We start from the raw sequence: 23531 nt of genomic DNA, 5'->3' as shown, positions 1-23531 counted from the left end.
GGTCAGCAGCCACGCCAGGGTCCACACACCATGCCGGGTTTTCAATAAATGGAGGGGCAGGCGAAACAGCTGTACCCCACGGCCACCAAGTCGCAACCAGGCATTGTTACGTAGTCATTGCGCGAATTCGCCCTGGCTATAGGCACATCTGGCAGGTTAATGATGCTGAGCCACTACCAGACTATTCAGATTGCAAACTCTGTGACAAACCTTTAATGCATTCACTAGAACACTATGTTGTTGAATGTGAAACCATAAAAGATTTTAGACCTCCTGGCCTATTGTACTACCAACTACTTAACTATTTCATTGAATCTGGCGTACTGGACGACATCCTAACATTGTCCATTTTAAAGAATGAAGAACAATTTTATTTATATTATTTTTAATTTGCATCTCTTATGAACCCATCCCTGCCCTTGTGTGGCAGTGCACAATAGAAAGTTGATTTTACATATTCATACATTAAACCATTGATTGTAACCATGATATATATGTGGTTCAGCCTACAGTTTAGACCAACTGTCTTGTGTATGACCCTCTGTCCTGTGTTACAGTGAATACCAGAATTATCCTCACTTTAATAAGACTTAATTGAATTCCTCAGATTAGGCAAAATTGTAATTAAATTTTGTCAATAAAGATGTTAATAATAATTACAATCGAATCGCCAATTTGTAGATTGGCGTTCGATCCCCGACCGTCAAAGTAATTGGGCAAAGTTCCTCTTATCCTAACTGTTGTTGTTTAAGATTCAGCTGCTGGGAAAAAGTTGCAAGCAGCACGGGGTGATGGTGAGCGCGTAGTGGACTTACCTGACACAGGAGCGGGGCTGTAACTTTATATCCTAACTCCTATTCTGTCCCTTCCAAAAGCCGTATAGTTATACTGGCTGAGCATTTTCTCCTGACCCCTCACCTGTCCTCCCTCACACGGCTCTGTGCATCTCTGGCGGAGTTGATACGAGTTCGTACTGGTAAAACAAATCAAATCTGCTCTCACCTTGGTGTTTCTCTACAGCATCGTCCGCACCTTATGTTCTACCCAACTTTTTAAAATGTATGGTACTATAAAATATACAAAATGTGCTAATGGGATAATTGTAATAACATTTAATAAATGAATTTAATAGAGCACTGATTAATACTGCACATTTCTTTAGAAATTCCTTCAACTGATGTCACAGTCACGTTTATGGATTCATAATATTCTCAAATTGCAGACGAGGAGTCACAATAACGTGGCTGAGATATGTTGACCAAACCACACACTAGAAAGTGAAGGGACAACGACGTTTCGATCCGTCCTGGACCATTCTCACAATCGACTTGAGAATGGTCCAGGACGGACCGAAACGTCTTTGTCCCAGTGTGTGGTCTGGTCAACATTCTCAAATTATGATCGAGTTTCCAAAACTGTTAGATATATCAAATATATCATCAGCCTTCACAAATACCATGATAAATGTTATTACACGGTAAATCATTGAAATACATGTGCATGGCTGCATCCAAGCAAGCACAGTTCTGTACGTCTCCTCCAGTTGGCATTTGTAAATTATCACATCCATAGTTGGCCCAGAATGGTGTTCCCATCCGGACAGACGACCCGTCGGTCCAGGTCCACACTCCTTCGTGGCCTTCGTCAGTACCACCGATCCAGTAATTAGTATCAGACCAGCCTGTGGTAGGAGAGATAGAGTGAAGAAGTGAACTCGAATGATGCTGATCTACATATATTCAGATGTATCATAATGTCTATGGTGTAGTTATATTTAAGACACATTCATTATGAAGCGAAGAATTTACATATTCATACATTATCACATAGATTTAATCTTTCCAAAAATTTAATAAGAATTAGTACATCCATTTAGCTTGTGTCTGTTGCAGAGGAATTGTCTATTGTTAGTGTCTTCAGAAGAGTATTTATACAATATCGAGGACACAAATTACCCACAGAAACTAGTTACAAACAGTCAAAAGGATACAAAAAAAGTTTAATGTTGAAAGATGTAGGGTTCTGAGCCTAGGTAATAATAACAGTCAGATATCACCTGGATAGTTTTTTGTTTTTTTTTGCAGGGATATTCGTGCGCGGGTCCTAAGCCTCTGGCTGGCCCACTAAGTGTTGCTTGTTTCTGTTTTACTTGGGCAGAGTATGAGTATTTATGACTCGCATGGTCACTTCAGTAAGATTTTGCCATATGTGTTTAACTGGACAGTGTTGAAATTGCCAAATCTAAATGCAAGAGAAATCAACAAGTTCTGATTAGTAGGTATCTTTAGCCAAGAAATAATTATATAAATTCTTGTAATAAGGCAAATATATTACTATAACTCATAATCAGAAGAAATAGTAATGTTGCATTTAACATGGAGATAAAACACAGACGATACTCCATTTCTCGGTGTGTATACACTGAAAGTTTACTTTAATCTTGGACTCTGTTCAGGACGGTGGGAAATAATGCAATCAACATTTTACCCCTACCTTGTGGTTACCTTTCGATGATTTCGGGACTCAACGTCCCCGCGGCCTGGTCTTCGACCAGGCCTTATCGATGCTGGACTGGTCAGCCAGGCTGTTGGACGCGGCTGCTCGCAGCGACACCCCTGGTGTCACTTTCTGTTCAGGACCGAGACGTGTTTTCACTTTTCCCTCACTCGATGCCTCTGTTCACCTAAAGATAAATATACGCAAGAATTAGGCAACTACTGTGTGTTGAATTCTGGTAACGGCTCAGTTGTTGGCTCAAGTAAACCTCGATAATCCTGACATGGTCCCTGGTCCCCGAGAATGGGAAACGGAACCCATAAATGTGTAGACATACTGCTGCCATGAATGTAACTGATGATATCACCGAACAGGTCCGGGGTGTTCAGCTTGACCAGGTCACCGCCATGACCCTGACAGATGGTGCGCATGCCTTGCCACGAAGCTTTGTTCACGTTTTCAAAATAGAGACACCGGCCACCGACGTCCTCGAACGGATCCATACACACTGTCGCTGATACTCCTGGAATGGTGAACAGTTTTTATTTTCTAGTTGAAGATTTATATGCGTATGTAATTATATTTGTATATGCATTAATTTCTGAGAATAATTCATAAACCAAACTTCAACTATGTTTTTGGAATGTGTAAAGCAGACCGCTTCCCGAGCGAAGGACTAATATAGTCAGTTCTCACCGGTACGTCCCGGGTCTTCCTCCTGCTGGGTGTCAGTCTTGGCTGATGTTCCTGTAATAAAGATGCAGTTGTTGACCAGCTCAACTCTCAGTGATTTAAGGAAATCAGTAAAGCCTGGCTCCACACGACGACCTAAGTCATATGAGGTGTTAAGGTCTCGGCTGAACAAAAGAACACGGGAGAGTCAGTGACTTTCTATTTTCCAGTGTGTGGGGACGTAGGGAGTGATGTTAAACACTTTATATAAATGTTGCAGTCTAATGGAAAGACAATTTTTTATTAGTGTGGGAAACTTGACTCGAAAACCCAGGAGGGCGCTGTGCTATACTTGTAACCAGGTAGTGACGTTGGGGAGATCCTGGGGCGCTAAGGCATATCAGTGGAGGGATTATGAAAAGTGTTTTATATAAATCAGACCAGTAATAATTAAGTGGGGATGTGGGTTAAGAAAATATTTAAACATCCTAAATAATACCCAACAAAGCTTAAAGCTTAACATTACTAAAGGTGTAAAAATATCACCACTCTGGAATTTACACACTCACATCCACCTGAGCGCCTAGCACCTACGGATCTGCCTCTCCACTTCCCACCCCTAGAAAGCTTATTGTCACACTGTCTCATCCTCCTCATTCCTCCAGGCCGAACTGTGGTTTAATAAAGACTCTTTGTGCAAATTAACACCCTTTCCTTTCCTTTCGTCGCCCAGTATTACCTTGTGTCTCATCCAGTCGTTATTGACGTAATACACTCCACAAGACTGTGTACTACACCTACCCGTGTCTACTGAGTTTACTGGAGATACACAAGTGTTGAGTCGGGTGAGTGAGGCTGACGTGAAATAAATATATTATCGGCCTCTCCATCACCCCAGTGAATATGTAATGAGGTAAGTAATGGATCAACCTCCCCTCTCTTGCAAACAAAGTAAATAAATTAATTATGTATTCCCTGTCTTATAAGTGCTAATTAAGTGTAAATTAGTAAATAACGGTGAAATAATGCAGTAAATCGATATATCCTGACGGACATATTATTGCAGATGATTTTCACTGGCCAAAAAAGGAAGCTGGTTAGGGTAAAGCTTACGGTGAAAATGAACGACGACAACTGTGTGTGTTTCAGCAGCACTGTTTACATATTGGAAACTGTGTATCAGAAATGTTATACTTTCATAAAAGTTTCCAACTGCATTACCGAACCTGGCAGGATGTTAAACCCACACGGACCTAACCTAACCTATCTTTTTCGGCTACCTAACCTAACATAACCTATAAAGATAGGTTAGGTTAGGTTAGGTAGGGTTGGTTAGGTTCGGTCATATATCTACGTTAATTTTAACTCCAATAAAAAAAAATTGACCTCATACATAATGAAATGGGTAGCTTTATCATTTCAGAAGAAAAAAATTAGAGAAAATATATTAATTCATGAAAACTTGGCTTATTAGGCAAATCGGGCCTTGCATAGTAGGCAGAGAAGTGCGTTCTGGCTACTAGGTACGACATATATATATATATATATATATATATATATATATATATATATATATATATATATATATATATATATATATATATATATATATATTAAATCGGAGAAGCTTGAATGGTTCCCAAGCCAATATGCAACCGAAAACTCCTCACCCCTGAAAAACTCGAACCCAGGGCTCCAAGCACCTTAGCGTATCCAGTACTATGCAGCTAGACCACACTGACTGTACAAAAAGGTTTGATTTTTTTATTGATATAAAAAAACCAAAGTACAAAACAGGCAACAAGGAAAAACCACATAATGATACAAGAAACGTACCAACATATGAAACAATACTACAAAACCATGAAACATACAAATGGTAAATACAAGGAGGCACAGAATGCAAGCAGCACAAAACTACAAGAAGCACATGACATAACACATGGCACAGGAAACTAACAAAATACAACATAAAAAAGGCATAAGTAATAACAACTAATAGGAACATAAAGACAATCACCCCCATAACACAAAGGATGTTAAACAGAATAATATCCCGGGTTCCCCAAACCTCCACACAGAGGAGCACAACAGTACACAAAAGGCAGGTGCCATATACAAAGGAGCAATAAATACACTTAATATATATAGCATAAAAAGTACAAGGAATAAAATATGCACATAACAAAATAATGAAGCACACGCTCACACACAACCCATGTAACACACACAGGGATCAACAACCCACACAACCCACACACCAACATGCCCGCTGCCCCAACACACGGGGCGCGAGCAAGGCATACCACACCGAAACACACCCAACCAAGCAAAAGCCCACGCAAGAGCCAGGGAAGGAAAGACTCCAACACACACACACACCCACACCAAACACACAAACACAGGAGCAGCCTCAACAGAAACAAAACACATTCACCTCGCCCAGCCTCCGCCGAGGAGGGCCCCAGAAGGGCCAGGGCCCCAAATGGAACCCGAACAGACCCACCCCTCCAGCCCACAACCAAGAGTTAAGAACCCAACCCGAACCATCCCACACCCCGTGACACGAAGACCCCCCGACCTCATACGAGACCCCCCCACCCCCCAAAAACAAACGACTCCCCACTTACCCAAAGGCTACCCCACGAACATAGGCATCAGTAAATCAACCGCAAAAGGCCGCCGGAAAGGCGCGATACACCATCAGGTGTATCACATGCGACCTTGCAAAAAGCCCAAAACCCGTGCAACCTCATAACCCTCCCTCCGACCAACCCACACACAATACACATAGTCAGCAACGAGAAGACATAAAGTATTCCGCACCCTTCTAGAACCCATTGGAAAGGACAAAAACAAAAACCGCAGTAAATCACCCCGAAACTCTGGCCCACAAACCACCTCCAACACATCCCGAAACCAATCAACCAAACCCCGCAACCGCTCACAAAAATAAAAGACATGCACCTGCGATTCAGGTAACCCACAGTGCACACACTTCACAGAATCGCACAATCCCAGCATGCACAGCCGTTCATTCATCGCTAACGACAAATGCAACATACGAAACAACAACTCCCGCTGCTGCGGCGCCAAAAACCGCCCCCCCCAAATCGCCCACACTTTCCCCCAATGCCAAGTGTAGGGAACACTTGAACATGCCAACAGGGAAACAAGGCCTCCACCCGAGGACGGATACGACAGAACAACACCTCATATACACCCCTACTTGAAAAAGACATAAAGCCAGGACTACGGCAGAGAGTCCGAAGAATGTCCACCGCCCAATAGTATACAGGAGAGGTACACAGAGCCACCTCCCGACCACCCTTCAAATCCACTAAGAAACTAAACCGAACCGAGCAATAAAAAACACACAAAGCATTAAGCCCTCCACCCAACTCCAACCCCTGTCTCAACGAGACCCAGAACAACGCCCAAGCCTCGGTAGACACGTCAGGAATACCAACACCACCCTCTCCTCCACCCCGACCACATTCATGTGGTAGTTGGTCGTGTGTCCTTTTGAAGTGTTTCCGGTTCTGGTAAGGGGACAGCGTCACCTGTCCATCACCCCTCCTCCCCAGGGTCACACCATCACCCCCTCCTCCCCAGGGTCACACCATCACTCCCTCCTCCCCAGGGTCACACCATCACCCCCCTCCTCCCCAGGGTCACACCATCACCCCCCACCTCCCCAGGGTCACACCATCACCCCCTCCTCCCCAGGGTCACACCATCACCCCCCTCCTCCCCAGGGTCACACCATCACCCCCTCCTCCCCAGGGTCACACCATCACCCCCCTCCTCCCCAGGGTCACACCATCATCCCCCTCCTCCCCAGGGTCACACCACCATCCCCTCCTCCCCCAGTGTCACACCATCACCCCCCTCCTCCCCAGTGTCACACCATCACCCCTCCTCCCCAGGGTCACACCATCACCCCTCCTCCCCAGTGTCACACCATCACCCCCTCCTCCCCAGGGTCACACCATCACCCCTCCTCCCCAGGGTCACACCATCACCCCACCTCCCCCCCCCCAGGGCCACACCATCACTCCCTCCTCCCCAGGGTCACACCATCACCCCCCACCTCCCCAGGGTCACACCATTACCCCCCCTCCCCCCCAGGGCCACACCATCACTCCCTCCTCCCCAGGGTCACACCATCACCCCCCACCTCCCCAGGGTCACACCATCACCCCCACCTCCCCAGGGTCACACCATCACCCCCCACCTCCCCAGGGTCACACCATTACCCCCTCCTCCCCAGGGTCACACCATCACCCCTCCTCCCCAGGGTCACACCATCACCCCCCACCTCCCCAGGGTCACACCATCATCCCCCACCTCCCCAGGGTCACACCATTACCCCCCCTCCCCCCCAGGGCCACACCATCACTCCCTCCTCCCCAGGGTCACACCATCACCCCCCACCTCCCCAGGGTCACACCATCACTCCCTCCTCCCCAGGGTCACACCATCACCCCCCACCTCCCCAGGGCCACACCATCACTCCCTCCTCCCCAGGGTCACACCATCACCCCCCACCTCCCCAGGGTCACACCATCACCCCCACCTCCCCAGGGTCACACCATCACCCCCCACCTCCCCAGGGTCACACCATCACCCCCCACCTCCCCAGGGTCACACCATCACCCCCCACCTCCCCAGGGTCACACCATTACCCCCCCACCTCCCCAGGGTCACACTATCACTCCCTCCTCCCCAGGGTCACACCATCACCCCCCACCTCCCCAGGGTCACACCATCACCCCCACCTCCCCAGGGTCACACCATCACCCCCCACCTCCCCAGGGTCACACCATCACTCCCTCCTCCCCAGGGTCACACCATCACCCCCCACCTCCCCAGGGTCACACCATCACCCCCCACCTCCCCAGGGTCACACCATCACCCCCACCTCCCCAGGGCCACACCATCACCCCCACCTCCCCAGGGTCACACCATCACCCCCTCCTCCCCAGGGTCACACCATCACCCCCACCTCCCCAGGGCCACACCATCACCCCCTCCTCCCCAGGGTCACACCATCACCCCCACCTCCCCAGGGCCACACCATCACCCCCACCTCCCCAGGGCCACACCATCACCCCCCACCTCCCCAGGGTCACACCATCACCCCCACCTCCCCAGGGCCACACCATCACTCCCATCTCTCCAGGGTCACACCATCACCCCCCACCTTCCCAGAGTCACATCATCACCCCCCCCCCTCCTCCCCAAGGTCAGGTCAAGGTCAAGGTATAGGTAAAGGTAAATCCCCCTCCTCCCCAAGGTAAACCACAGCATACATACAGTACTCCAAATAAACCTGAACAATCTACCTCCACAAAAAGGTGGAAACATGGCAGTGAGGGCACATGTTCACTGGGTCCCTCCAAACCTACAGTTATTGTGTCAACCAAGGCGGTGACTCCAAAAGGTGCTGAAGATTGGATGACGTGTTTGTTCTGTAATAAATTCCATTCCATATACAACTGCACTACTTACCCTGATCGTGCTACACGTGCAAAGCGACTCAAGGAGTTGCATAAATGCACCAGGTATCTAAGGTCACATAACCCCAATACCTGTGGAACTCAAATGTGCACCTGAAATAGGTGCAATAAGGGTCAACACCATGCAGCACTGTGTGGGGACACAAGACCAAGGTCTCCCAAACCCCTGGTGGAGGAAGAAACTTCCAATACAGTTCAGTTCTGTAAAGTACGTCAGGATGTAAGTGTCCTTTCAACAAAGTCTGATAATAACACAGCTTTGCCCACTGCCCAACTACTCCTTAAAAACAAGAGGTAAAAGGTCACCACTCATGGGTTATTTGACCAAGGATCCAAAAAGAAATTTGTCCCCCCCAGGAAGTGGCAGACTCTTTGAAACTAAAACCAGTACGACAGGTAAGATTTGACATATCAGGATTCTTGACTAATTCTGGAACCCAAGTTTACAAAGTGGCCTAACCTTTAGTACGTTTAGACAGTTATGCTCGAATGGTACAGGCCATTGTCGTAGACAAAATCCCATCTGACCTATTTAATTATGGTCTAGGGACAACAGCCAAATTCCTACAAGAAAAGGGAATCAAATTGATGACAAGAAAATAACATCTGATCACCTCTATAATATGGGATTCCTTGTCAGTGCAGATAATTATCACAAGTTTATCACTGAAGTGCTAAACAGCAGGGAATGAACCTGTTAATGTCTGCAGGAGATAATTTGCTCACAGGCCCAATCTGAAGTCTTGATCCCCCTGGTATATAAATTATGGAATCTAGCAACTCTAGGCATTGTCACTGAACAACCTAGTTCAGATGGTGACTGGACATAAAAACAATACCTGGACTCAGTTGTCTACAAGGGACAACCAATACCTGGTCAGATTACCATGGAAGCTGAATCATCCTCGGCTACCAGTAAACCATTTCATGGCACAAAACCAATTAAGGTCTCAAGAGATGCACTTAAATAAACAACCTGAGAACTTGAAATTGTACCATGGTATAATCCAACAACAACTCGATAACAAATTCATCGAGGTTGTAACCAATGATAACCCTGAGGAAGGACATTATCTGCTGCACCATGCAGTACTGAAAAATTATGCCACTACCCCACTGAGGATAGTGTTTAACTGCAGTGCCAAGACCAGACTAAATAGAGTCTCATTGAATGACTTCCTTCAAACTGGCCCTAGCCTGACACAAAGGCTGTACAACGTGCTGTTAAAGTTCCTCCTAGGGACTTACGCATACATCACCAACATAAGTAAGGCATTCCTTAGGGTAGGTCTCCAGGAAGAAGACCATAATTATACAAAGTTCCTATGGATCAACGATCCTAGCGATCCAAACAGTGAATTAATCACATACAGGTTTACATCAGTTTTGTTTGGTGCTACTACTTCTGCTTCAAGCAACCTTAGATATGCACTTGAAGAAGTCTAATAGCCCAAATAAAACTGAAATTAGCAACAACCTGTATGTGGACAATTTCCAAGGAACAATTAGCAATGAAAGTAAACTGCTGAACATATACCACGAAGCCAGTCAAGAGTTGTTGGGAGCAAATATGACTCTCCAGTAGTAGGCCTCCAATAATTCAAATTTAAAACAACTGATCAAAGTGGAATTTCCAGATTGCAAGGTACCCCAGATGACATAGTTACTAGGCGTCGAATAGGATACAATTTCGGATCAGTTGACCATCAACTCGGTGGAACCAGATACCACTAATCAAACATTGAGGAAACTGCTATCCCAAGTCAACAAACCCTTCGACCCCTTGGGACTATTAAGATCAATCTTGATAAATGGAAAGTTGATAATGAAGGAATGCTGGAATCAGAAGATACGCTGGGATGATCCTCTAGCACCTACCATACAAGAAAAGTGGCCGGAGGCTAGTGAATGATCTAAGAATCCTAGAGTCTGTCAAGTTCCCTCGGAACACTGTACACGAAAACCAACCAATTAAGCTACATATGTTCTGCGATGCCTCAGGAAAGGTTTATGGCACAGTAGCTTACCTGGTATCAAATGGTCAAGCCAATTTGCTCACAGTCAGTCAGGTGCTGTCACAGTGAGAGGTTGTGTTAGCTGGAGCTCTGGAGTAACATTATTATTGCAATAATGGAAGGATTAGTTAATGATTTGGTGAGTTTGGTTGGAGCTCTGAGAGCAGAGATGGATTCCCTGCGGGAGGAGGTACGACGGCTGAGACTTCGAGAGGAAACGAAGGAGGAGACCAGTGTTGACGAGACCTCATCGTGGAGAGTAGTGAAAGACAGAGGTCTTAAGAAGACCTTGACAAGGCCGCCTACAGACGCCCTAAGGATGGCAAATTCATTAGCCGTGTTGGAGGACGAGTGCTGTAGTGCGCCTGCAGCGAGGAAATCAGCGAGGAACGGCGGAGCGCAGGCCCCTCAGGCTGCTCAGAAAGTTAGGGCGGTACCGAAGCGAATTTTGGTTGTGGGAGATTCCCAGGTGAGGTATTTAGACAGAACGTTTTGTGCCAGAGATAGGGGGAACAGGTTAAGGGTTTGCTATCCGGGAGCTGGAATTGGTGATATTGTTGAAAACATGAATGATATTATGACGGGAAATGGGAACAAACCCATTATTTGTATTAGTGCAGGGGGTAATGATGTTGGGCGAGTTAGGAGTGAGGAACTAATACAGAGATTTAGGACAGCCATTGAATTAGTTAGGAGCAAGGGAGGAATCCCGATCATATGTGGCATTCTTCCAAGAAAGGGAGTGGGAAATGAATGGATGTCGAGGGCACTTGGTGTCAATTGCCGGCTGGAGAGATATTGCAAATCAAATGCAATATCTTTCATAGACAACTGGGAACACTTCTATGGAAGAAATGAAATGTATGCTCGTGATGGTGTGCATCTATCGAGGGCTGGGGTTGTTGCTGTTGCGAACTCGTTGGAACCAGTGGTTAAAGGTGTTTGTTTGGGTTTAAACTGTTAGTAGATAGTGGTATGGGAATTGATTTGGAGGAAGGAGGTAATAAAAGTATGTGTTCGTGGGAGAAAAGAATTGGCAAAATGATCAGGGAAAGAAAAGGGCCTCAAAATAACAATTCACTTAGGATATATTACACTAACAGTAGAAGTCTAAGAAATAAAATTAATGAATTAAATGCTCTTGTCTGCACAGAAAAAATAGATATTATTGCACTTACCGAAACGTGGATGAACGTAGAAAATAGAGAACTATTAGCTGAATATCAGATAAATGGATTTAAACTATTTCACACAGATAGATATATTAGACGAGGAGGGGGAGTAGCCATATATGTTAGGGATAATTTGAAATGTAGTCTCAAAGAGGGAATCAAAACTGAGCCACACACAGAAACTATTTGGATAGAATTAAACGAAAAAGCAAATAATATTATAATAGGAGTTATATATAGGCCACCAAATTTAGACAGAATGGAAGCAAAGCATCTATGGAATGAAATATCTAGAGCATCTAGATCTAACAGTATTTATGTCATGGGTGACTTTAATTTTAGTGGAATAAACTGGGTGAACAAAACAGGGAATAGTGAAGCAGAAGATTTTCTAGAATTAATTGACGATTGCTTTCTTACGCAACACATTAAGGAACCAACGCGGGAAAATAATATTTTAGATTTAGTGTTAACTAACAGGGAAACACAAATTAATGACATCGAAATAGGGAGTGAGCTAGGGAACAGTGATCACAAAGTAATCAGATTTAGCATAGAATGGAATAGACCTGTAGGAGAAAATTCTGTTAAAGTGCCAGATTTTCGTAAAGCTGATTTTAATAGCCTAAGAATTTTTTTGGGTCAAATAGATTGGAAAGTCTTGGGTATGGGGTGTGGGCCGGTCTTAGAGCGAGACATGAACCCAGCGATAGGTGACGTAAAAGGGGATTTCGATGTGGATTTAATATATAACTTATTTAAGAATATTCTAAACAAAGCACAGGAACGTAGTATACCATACAAATTGAATAGGTCGAATACTAATGACCCAAAGTGGATAACAAATAATTTAAAGAACCTTATAGGTAAAAAGAGAGCTTGGTACAAAAGGATTAAGAATGGGGAAGTCAGGTTAGAACAGGAATTCATACAACTGGTTAGAAATGTTAAAAAAGAGATTAGGAAAGCAAAAAGGAACTATGAAGTTCGCATAGCAGAGCAAGCAAAATCAAATCCTAAAGGGTTTTTTCAGTTATATCGAACTAAGACTAGGGAAAGGATAGGTCCATTAAAATCTGAGACAGGTCAAATAACGGATAATGACAAGGAGATGAGTAGTATTTTTAACAAATATTTTATATCTGTATTTACTAAAGAAGAACTTAACAATATGCCTTCAGCCGAACAAGTCTATGTGGGTGAGGATGAGGACAGGTTGACTAGTTTAGCAGTTACCAGGGAGGATGTAATTAAACAATTAGAAAAACTAAAACCAAACAAATCCCCAGGGCCGGATGAAGTGTTTGCCAGGGTGCTTAAAGAATGCAAAGAGGAGCTTTTCGAGCCACTGTCTACCATATTTAATAAATCAATAGAGTCAGGCAGAGTGCCAGAGTCATGGAAGGTAGCTAATGTAGTACCAATTTTTAAGAAAAGAGATAGATCACTTGCGTCAAACTATCGGCCAATTAGCCTAATGTCTATTGTGGGAAAGTTACTTGAATCAATAATTGCAAATACAATTCGTCTCCATCTTGAAAAACATAAATTAATAAATGAGTCGCAACATGGTTTTACAAATGGCCGTTCATGTTTAACAAATTTGCTAACTTTTTATTCCAGCATAGTTGAGGCAGTTGATAGTGGTAAGGATTGTGATGTTGTGTACCTTGACTTTAGCAAAGCTTTTGATACAGTGCCACATGAAAGACTAATTAAAAAAATAGAAGCTCATGGTATTGGTGGTGCTATACTAACTTGGATTAGGGCATGGCTATTCCAAAGGAAACAGAGAGTTAGTATAAATGGGGTTAAGTCAGAGTGGGATACTGTTGTTAGTGGAGTACCTCAGGGCTCTGTCCTGGGACCTCTGTTGTTTATAATATTTATAAATGATTTAGATTCAGGTTTGAGTAGCAACATTTGCAAATTTGCCGATGATACGAAAATCGGTAGGGAAATTAATTCGGAGGAGGACTCACTATCACTTCAAGTTGATCTAGATAGGGTTTTGAAATGGTCAAAGGATTGGCAAATGCAGTTTAATGCTGATAAATGTAAAGTTCTGAGGCTAGGTAATGATGATAGAGTTACAAGATACGAGCTAGATGGTGTTGAGATTGCGAAGTCGGATTGCGAAAGGGATCTGGGAGTTATGATTAGTAAGAATTTAAAACAAAAGGATCAATGCATGAATGTTCGTAATAAGGCAAATAGGACACTGGGATTTATTAATCGAAGCGTTAGTAACAAGACACCTGGTGTGGTTCTTAAGCTATATCTTGCTCTGGTTAGGCCCCATTTAGATTATGCAGTTCAGTTTTGGTCGCCGTATTATAGAATGGATATAAATTCACTTGAACGTGTCCAACGTAGGATGACTAAGTTAATTCCCCAAATTAGAAATCTTTCATATGAAGAAAGATTAACAAAGCTTAAGTTGCATTCATTGGAAAGGCGAAGAGTTAGGGGTGACATGATAGAGGTTTACAAGTGGGTGAATGGACATAACAAAGGGGATATTAGTAGAGTATTAAAAGTATCAACACAAGACAGAACACGAAACAATGGGTATAAATTGGATAAGTTTAAATTTAGGAAAGACTTGGGTAAATACTGGTTCAGTAACAGGGTTGTTGATTTGTGGAACCAATTGCCACGTAACATTGTGGAGGTGGGATCCCTCGATTGTTTCAAGCGCGGGTTGGACAAGTATATGAGTAGGATTGGGTGGTTATAAATAGGAGCTGCCTCGTATGGGCCAACAGGCCTTCTGCAGTTGCCTTTAAACAGCACGTCGGGCGATTATTAAGTTTACAGAGGAGCTGGCGTATCGGGAGTTTCTCCGTCGCTACGAGGGGCGGACCTTACCCCTGCTGGACGGTGTGGCCACTGTGACCCTCTCCGATCGAAGTGTTGCCCTCATTTATGTCATTGTTCATGGAGTTTCCGGAGGGACTGCTGCGGGGATCCTTCGGCCAGTTTGGCACGGTTGTTAGTGTGCGGTTGCACATGCTCTCCCTGGGGACGCTCAAGGGTGTGCAGACGAACATTCGTACCCTTACTTAGATGATTGTCATACCCTTCAAGAAGATCTGGACAAAATAAGTATATGGAGCAAATGGAATTTAATGTTAATAAATGCCATGTTATGGAATGTGGAATAGGAGAACATAGACCCCACACAACCTATATATTATGTGAGAAATCTTTAAAGAATTCTGATAAAGAAAGAGATCTAGGGGTGGTTCTAGGTAGAAAACTATCACCTGAGGACCACATAAAGAATATTGTGCGAGGAGCCTAGGCCACGCTTTCTAACTTCAGAATTGCTGTTAAATACATAGATGGCGATATACTAAAGAAATTGTTCACGACTTTTGTTACGCCAAAGCTAGAATATGCAGTGGTTGTGTGGTGCCCATATCTTAAGAAGCACATCAACAAACTGGAAAAGGTGCAAAGACATGCTACTAAGTGGCTCCCAGAACTGAAGGGCAAGAGCTACGAGGAGAGGTTAGAGGCATTAAATATGCCAAAACTGGAAGACAGAAGAAAAAGAGGCGATATGATCACTACATACAAAATAGTAACAGGAATTGATAAAATCGATAGGGAAGATTTCCTGAGACCTGGAACTTTAAGAACAAGAGGTCATAGATATAAACTAGCTAAACACACATCCCGAAGATATATAAGAAAATTCACTTTCGCAGAGTGGTAGACGGTTGGAACAAGTTAAGTGAGAAGGTGGTGGAGGCCAAGACCGTCAGTAGTTTCAAAGCGTTATATGACAAAGAGTGCTGGGAAGACGGGACACCACGAGCGTAGCTCTCATCCTGTAACTACACTTAGGTAATTACACTTAGGTAATTACCCTGGGAATGCGGCTACGATCGGACATTCCATCCTCCGTGAGACTCCTGGGATACCACGTTCAGGTGTTTTACGCCCGCCAGCCTCGGACGTGTTAACGTTGTGGTCTTTTGGGCCATCAGGCTGCTGACTGTTCTGCGCCTGCCGTTGTGCCCGTGAACAGAGTGACAGCTCTGTCGAGTAGCGTAAATTCATGGAAGTAATTAGCGATCCTTGGGATCGCTAATCACTTGCTGAAGTTGATTAGGAGAGTGAGCATTTCCTTAGTGTTCCACATAGCATTTAATAGCAAAGTGCTACAGGTGAGGTAATTGGATACGATAAATAATTATATTGCCACAAAGTCGAGTGTGTGATTATTGTGTTTTCAGTAGTTGTCATTGTAATGTGTTGGGCCGTGATTCTAATGTGTGTGCTTATTAGATCACCGAGTGTGTTATTACTGTGGTTTCAGTAATTGTCATTGTAATGTGTTGGGCCGTGATTCTAATGTGTGTGCTTATTAGATCACCGAGTGTGTTATTACTGTGGCTTCAGTAATTGTCATTGCAAGTGAGTTGCAATGGTTGGGCTGTGTTCTAATTAAGTGTTATTAGATCAGATTTACTGTCCCGAGAGCTTATCGGCAACTAACAATGAAGGTCTACAACCCTCCCAGGCGCAGGCGTTACAAGTGCCAACGGTGGAATCACGTAGCAGGAAACTGCAGGAGTGATGAGCGGTGTGGCCACTGTGCCAGAAAGCATGCAAAATCTGTGTGTGTGATGCTAAAAAGAGAAATGGTGAAACACTGAAACTGAGGTGTGCCAACTGTCACATGGAGGGAGTTCGAGCCTGGCATGAGGACTGTGTCTCACTCCCGGCGAGACGAGCTGCCCGGGGCTCACCAGCAGAGGGCGCCAGTAACCACCCTGGTTTATCTGCGGTGCCACCACCGGACACTCAGGCATTCTTTCCTCCCTTATCCAACCACTCCAACGCAGATAGACTCAACTGTGTCATTCGAGCAGGTAGCTCGAGTGACAGTTGTAGTCTCTACCAATACCTGTTGGTCGGGGGGCCCGGATTAGGCACAGACAATTGCTGAGCTGAGGAATACAGTAGAAAAACAAAGCAAAAATGTGGAAAAGTTGAGCATGCAAATAATTGAACAAAATAGGGAAATCATGCACCAAAAGATGACGATATTCACTCTTCAGGAAACTGTGAGAGTATTAATTGAGAGCGGGACACACCACCCTGGGGTACCACCATATGCTCCCAGGCGGCCAGTATCCCAGGGGAGACCCCAGCTGGGGGTGTCCCAGCCCTCACGCCAGCTGGGCTCACCCACCACGGCTCCCCTCACCCCACCCTCATCAACGTGGTGTGCTATGAACAGAGGTCAACTATTCCCTGTTGAAACACAAAGTGTTGTCGATGAGTATCACGATGCAACTGATCATGAACAAAGTGACAGTGAGAGTGAGAATGTTAATGAAGATAAAGGAGATCATGATGTGAATATAGGTGCTGATAAAGTCTGCTTGAAGGAACATAGTAGTGGATGATGATAGCGATTGTGATAACGATTAATTTGAAACCAGTGACGCCTGTAGTGATAATGAAGGAGTGGAACTGGACGTGGATGACATCCTCGGGCCGCACGCGCCACATCCCAGATGGTTCCGCCGGAACAATATTAAAAAAACTGGTGACCGGTGATGTGCTGAGCGAAGAGGGAAAAAGACACCATAATAATGTTCTACAACAAGTATCGAGATTTACTTGCTCTTGTGACACCGCAGACTCATAAACTAAAAACAATGAACAATGGCGCCCTTTCAAACTCATAAAAACAGGTACAGTGTCATCAAGATACTAAGTTGGAATATTGCTTCTCTTAGAAAACGGTATTCTGACCTCCATCATAAGGTTATGACTGAAGACATAGATATTGTCTGCCTCCAAAAGACCCTAACATCTGCAGGTAAAACCCTACAGAATCTGCCTAGTTATCAGTGTTATAATCCCAGATCACCATACGTGTCTCATGTATGTTTAAAAAATCCCTGCCACATGAGCCACTTCCCGCTCAACAACGAGAGGGGTTTCAATATCATGGTATCCGGGTACACGTTGGTAACTCTACACTTAATGTTTTGAATGCCTATGCACCTACTGGCACTTCTCGATGCATATGATGATGTTCAAATTATCAGTAAGAATCAACCAACGCAAATATATGGAGGAGTCCTAGATAGGTGCATTGGCTTTAACATGTCATACACAACTCATGAGACTGATATTATGGATGACTTAATGTCTGACCATTTAGCCATAACAGCTAACATACACGTGGCTAATGTTGACCTACCTGGCACTAAGCTGAGTAGACGCAGGCTAACAGTAAGGAAAGAGCAAGAAAAATTCTTTATAGACAGCATAGAACATTGGTATAACAATTATGAGCCTGAGAATGTACAACAGTTTTATGATGACCTCATAAATAATACCTATGAGGCCCTCAAAAATAGTGAGTTACGCCAAACAAAAAGAAGTACTGGTAAACAGGTCAGACACAACCAGTACTATGATGATGCTAAACTCAAAGAGCTTAAATCAATTGCTAGACAGACAGGTAAAGCATATAAGAACCTTAGAACTCCTCAAATGTTAAAACTGTTTTAGGCCGCGCTTGCAGCGGCAAGGGAGAGAATGACTGAACTGAGACAAAATAAATGGGAGGGTTTTGTTAGTGGACTTAACCTGCATACTCCCCTGGGCAAAGCCTGGAAAGGCATAAACAAAATTATTGGTAAAAATAGTAGACAAGTTTCACACCCAAACTCGCTACAGAAAGCCAATCAGTTAATTGCAAAATGGGCTCAGGTTTCCAGCCTTGGAATGTTACCAGCTAGCACTAGGGAGAAATTGCGGGAGAGGTCCACAGACAGAAATGCTCTCATAAATTTCATGTTGAGCAAGCAACATGATGAATGTGATGTTCCATATACAGATTATGAATTGGATGCAGCCCTCTCCAGGGGCAGGAGCACTGCTCCTGGTGAGGACGGTATCACCTATGATATTCTAAGAATCCTACATCGTGTACCCGGTAACCCATTATTAGAATTGTTTAATGCCAGCTATGTCACTGGGCAGCTGCCTGTATCATGGACCACCAGTCTTACGGTACCTGTACCAAAGCCTGGCCAACCTGATGCTTTCCGTCCCATCTCACTGACCAGTTGCATGTGCAAAACCTTTGAGAGAATGGTGCTTAATAGATTATTGTATAGAGTTAAAGAGCACATGTCACCTGATATCAATGGTTTCACACATGGTAAAAGTGTACACAACTGTATCACAACCTTTCTTACTGTTCATGGAGATAAAAGGTACAAGTACACAACATTTCTTGATTTAAAAAATGCCTTTGATATTGCTAATAGGGAAGTGATTATGTATGAATTAGCGAGAATGGATATAGGGGGACATTTATTACAATGGATACGAGGCTATCTTACCAACCGGAAGTCCTCTGCACTGTTCCAAGGCTACAAGAGTGAAACTAAAGTAATGCAACTAGGCACCCCACAAGGAGGAGAACTTAGTCCTACCTTGTTTAATGTTCTAATTAATGCTTTATTAAAATTAATCCCAACTAGTCCGGCAAACATCACTATCAGCTATGCAGATGACATCCTTGTGCATACTAAAACCCACCGCGAAATGCAAACAGTCTTAAATTGTATACATACAGCATGTGAGAGCCTTGGTCTTGTAATCAACGCTGCTAAAACTAAGGTATTTAACAGACAAATTGGCAACCGCAAAAGTGGACCACGAAAACTTAAGATAGACAACATACCAATAGACTATGTCTCTTCTTTCAAATACCTTGGAGTCTCTGTCCCTTGTACCTCAACTGCAGTCAATAAGTTACATCAACAATGTAGAGACAGACTCAAGGCTCTCAGAACTGTAGTGGGGTACAGCCCGAAATATGGTGTTAATATTAGAATAGCAAGAATGATGTATTTAGCGTATATAAGGTCTCTGATAGACTATCATGCACCAGCTTTGGTCCTGCAGAATGGCAAAAGTATTGATAGACTGGAAAAAATGCAAAATGAAGCACTCAGAATTATACTTGGCTGTCCTATAACTACCAAAGTTCTCAACATGCGGAAAGAATTAAATATACTTAGCATTCGAGATAGAATATTTGAAATTAATCTTATGATGGGACTAAAGCTGCTGCGTGATAACAAAAGCAACATTGTGTCAGTTGCACTGTTAGAACACATACGAAATGGAACCAGCGAGTCTAAATGGGTTCAAAGAACTGCCACTCATATTAAAATGATGGGACTGCACGATGTATATACAGATGAAAGAGTACAGCACTTCCTTCCACCCTGGCAGATAGTACCTTTTGACATCCTGACCCCTGCATACCCCACCAAGAAACTAATCACAAGCAACCCTCATGCTCAGCTTGCTGCTAAATTAAGCACCATAGAACACATTCACAATATACAAGCTGAAAACAACATAGCACAGACCATATACACTGACGGATCACTCAATACAGCTACAGGGAGGGCAGGAAGTGCTGTTATTGCTCATCAGCCCGATGGCAGCACAATTCAAAGAAATATCCGAATTAGTAACTGGGCGTTCACAATGCAGGCCGAGTTGGTAGCGATACTGGTAGCACTCGAAATTATTGACAACACTGAAGTAGACAGCTTAATTATTTCTGACTCCCTATCCTCACTACGAGCAATAAACAGTTTGCAATCAAGTAATAACGTGCTTGTCTTGGAAGCTAGACGTAGATATGTAAGAATACTTAGCAAGAGGGTAAATATAAAAATGTTGTGGATTCCTTCTCACATTGGCATGCAGGAACATGACAAAGTTGACGCCCTTGCTAAGGCTGTAGTAAATAAAGACAGTATTGAATGGAATCTTGAGTTATCAAATAGGTCCCTTAAAAGTGTCATTAGACGAGAACTCCTAGATGGATTTGAAGAAAGTAGAACAGTGCAAACTGGAACTAGTAGGTCCATTGTTCATCACAATGAAATGTGTGAAGTAAAACATGTGTATGGGGCAAGTAACAAAGTCAGTAGACTAACAGATGTTGTCACAGCTCGTATAAGACTTGGCTACAAGTATCTCTGGCAGTTCAACTTGTATAGGGATCTAGATGAAGTAAAGTGTAAAGTGTGTGGACATAGGCAGAGACACACACTTGAACACTATATCTTGGATTGTTGTAAAATTGAGCCTTTTAGAGATGGATCTAAGCTCACTCTGCATGATATGGCAACCTATCTTATTACCATGGATAAATTACCTGAAATCCTTGCACTGTACCCACATTTTGCTTCCAGTAGATGAACGACATATGAGATTCAGAAACAAGTAGTGTATTGTGAGGACTAATAATAAACAGAAGCTCCCCTATGACTCTGTAATATCCCCATTGGCCAAACTATTATGTATTAACGACAAGACCTACCATTAATGTATGATGACTTACTGTAAATATGTAGCTCTTGTAATAGCACTTTCTCTGTAACTAGCTGACATTGTATCTATAAGGTGTGAAGGATTGAAGAAATTGTTTATGTAATAATCTAAGATGAGGTCTGATAAAGACCTTTTGTGCCCTCTGTAATGCTTTTGCGCTACCGCTCACAGGATGAGTATGGGGTGCACAATAAACTAGCCGCCTTCGGCGGCAACAATCAAATCATTGTCTCTCTTGGTACAAATTATAAATCTGATACTTTCTGAGTTCAGATCCAATTTTATTTATTCATTTGAAACAATGTTTACATTCAATAAAGAAATTCTGGAGTGCTTCTGTGCAAGGAGGATGAGCTAGCCTAAGCATTTTTATACCAATTTGACAATGAATTTTAGTAACACGATAAACAATGCTCGGAATATTAACTTCCTTCCTCATGTTAAGTATCTTTGTGGTACGAGGGGCAACTAAGGATTATCTTCAAGGCTTCGTTCTGCAATTTTTCAAGCCCTCCAAGCTTTCTTTCAGGATGCCTGAAAGTTAGTTTAGTTCATTTATTATGCACCCCATACCCATCTTGTGGGCGGTAGTGGAAAGGGTTAAAGAGGCACATAATGGGCTCAGGGACTGAACCCCACAATTCATTTAGCTAAGCAAGTTACAAGCTTTATGAGCTAGTTACAAAATTCAGTATAAGTTGTCACATCAACAATGGGTTCAAGATCGACCACAAGTACGGTTTCTAAATTAAGCAACTGACATATGTGGAGAGCTAGTGTCACAATTTATATGTTTGTCCTGCACACCGCCCCCCATCCAGTGGGTAGCGGATTATTAAGTTTTATTCTTAGTGTTTTTCCTGCCCGAAATGCTTTGCGTAATAGTGGCTTTAGGCATTGTATGTACTAGCTCTATCTATAAATCCATCAACTTTTGTGTCTTACCTTGTATGTATGTACTTTACCTGAATAAATATTTCTATTTGTATTTTGTATTTGTGGATAGGTTACAGTCACTCTTAGTTACTACCTACAGTTAGCAAACTGGGGATATTTGGCTAAAATTTCTGGTAACAGATCATTTTGAATGAAATATTGACACATCGTTGGTACATTGGTTATAGAATTGTCTCTGAATTCACGTATCTTTTCGCACTCCATCACATAGTGACGGAGGGTGTGCGAATAATTTTGTTGACACAATTTACATTTGGTCAGATCTACATCGGCAGATAATGAGAATTCCCAGAGATACTTCTACTACTTATACTTCTTCTAGTAACATCTAGAAGTCTGCTGAGTTTATTGGATGAACCATAGATGTGTGGCTCCTCCTGCATGATAATACTGAACGAAAGTTAATTCCCCCAAACACTTTCGCGTTTTAGGCAAATGACCCCTCCACTCTCTCCATTTGTTTTTTGTGTGGACATTCCGCGGTAGCACGCGGAAATACTGAACAGTGTATACTCTTTTCAACTTTGTCACCTTAATTCTCGTCCTATGTCTTTCATTTTGGTATCAGTGTGTTAGCAATAGAATTCCCAACAGAACTATATGCATATAATGTCAAAAACAGCAGCGCGCTTCTCCCGCCGACAAGATGAATGTAGGCCACGGGTACCAGAAAGAGAAAGCTGTGCCACCCTCAGGCAACTCTCATTACATTAGAGAGCGTGGTAATACTGGAAATTGTATACCCTTTTCAACTTTGTTACCTCAATTCTCATCCTAGGTTTTTCAATTTGGTATCAATGTGTTCGCAATAGAATTCTCTACAGGACTAAAGGCATATAAACTCCGAAAGCCTTGCTTACCATCCGCAACAAACAGAGAAAGCGAGTGTTACCAGGGAGCGCACAAGAGCGATAAAATGTATACACTATTTTCACTTTGGTCACCTCAATTGTCATTCTAGGTGTATTCTCAATAGGTGTATTCTCATCCTATTTGTATTCTCAATAGGTGTATTCTCAATAGGTGTATTCGCAATAGAATTCTCTACAGGTTTAAATGCATATAAACTCCAAAAGCACGGCGTACCATCCGCACAAAACAGAGAACGTAACCCGGGAGCGCTCAAGTGCAATGTAATGTGTACACTCTTTTCACTTTGGTTACCTCAATTCTCGTCATATGTTTTTCATTTTGGTATCAATGTGTTCGCAATTGTATCTGCTGGCATTTTACCCTTTGCTTGGATCTGAAGGGTTTAGGCTCACCACGCTGCAATCTGATAGTACCACAGGTGT

At 43.4% G+C, this 23531-nt stretch overlaps 1 protein-coding gene across 1 annotated transcript in view; it reads right to left on the bottom strand.

Annotated features, from left to right (window-relative positions):
- Positions 1-1086: 1086 nt before the first annotated feature.
- Positions 1087-23531, bottom strand: part of LOC123762808 (type-2 ice-structuring protein-like) — a 173567-nt gene continuing 151122 nt past the window's right edge. The window contains exons 2-4 of the mRNA XM_069332315.1: positions 3193-3243; positions 2834-3019; positions 1087-1681 (exon numbers count right to left, since the gene is read on the bottom strand). Of these exons, the coding sequence (XP_069188416.1) occupies positions 1440-1681; positions 2834-3019; positions 3193-3243 (479 nt within the window). The 3' untranslated portion in view covers positions 1087-1439. The remainder of the gene's footprint in view (positions 1682-2833; positions 3020-3192; positions 3244-23531) is intronic.

Source organism: Procambarus clarkii, chromosome 27 (genome assembly GCF_040958095.1).
Source record: "Procambarus clarkii isolate CNS0578487 chromosome 27, FALCON_Pclarkii_2.0, whole genome shotgun sequence".
Taxonomy (NCBI): Eukaryota; Metazoa; Arthropoda; class Malacostraca; order Decapoda; family Cambaridae; genus Procambarus; species Procambarus clarkii.
Note: the sequence above shows the minus strand (reverse complement) of the source record. Positions and strands in the feature narration are given on the sequence as shown.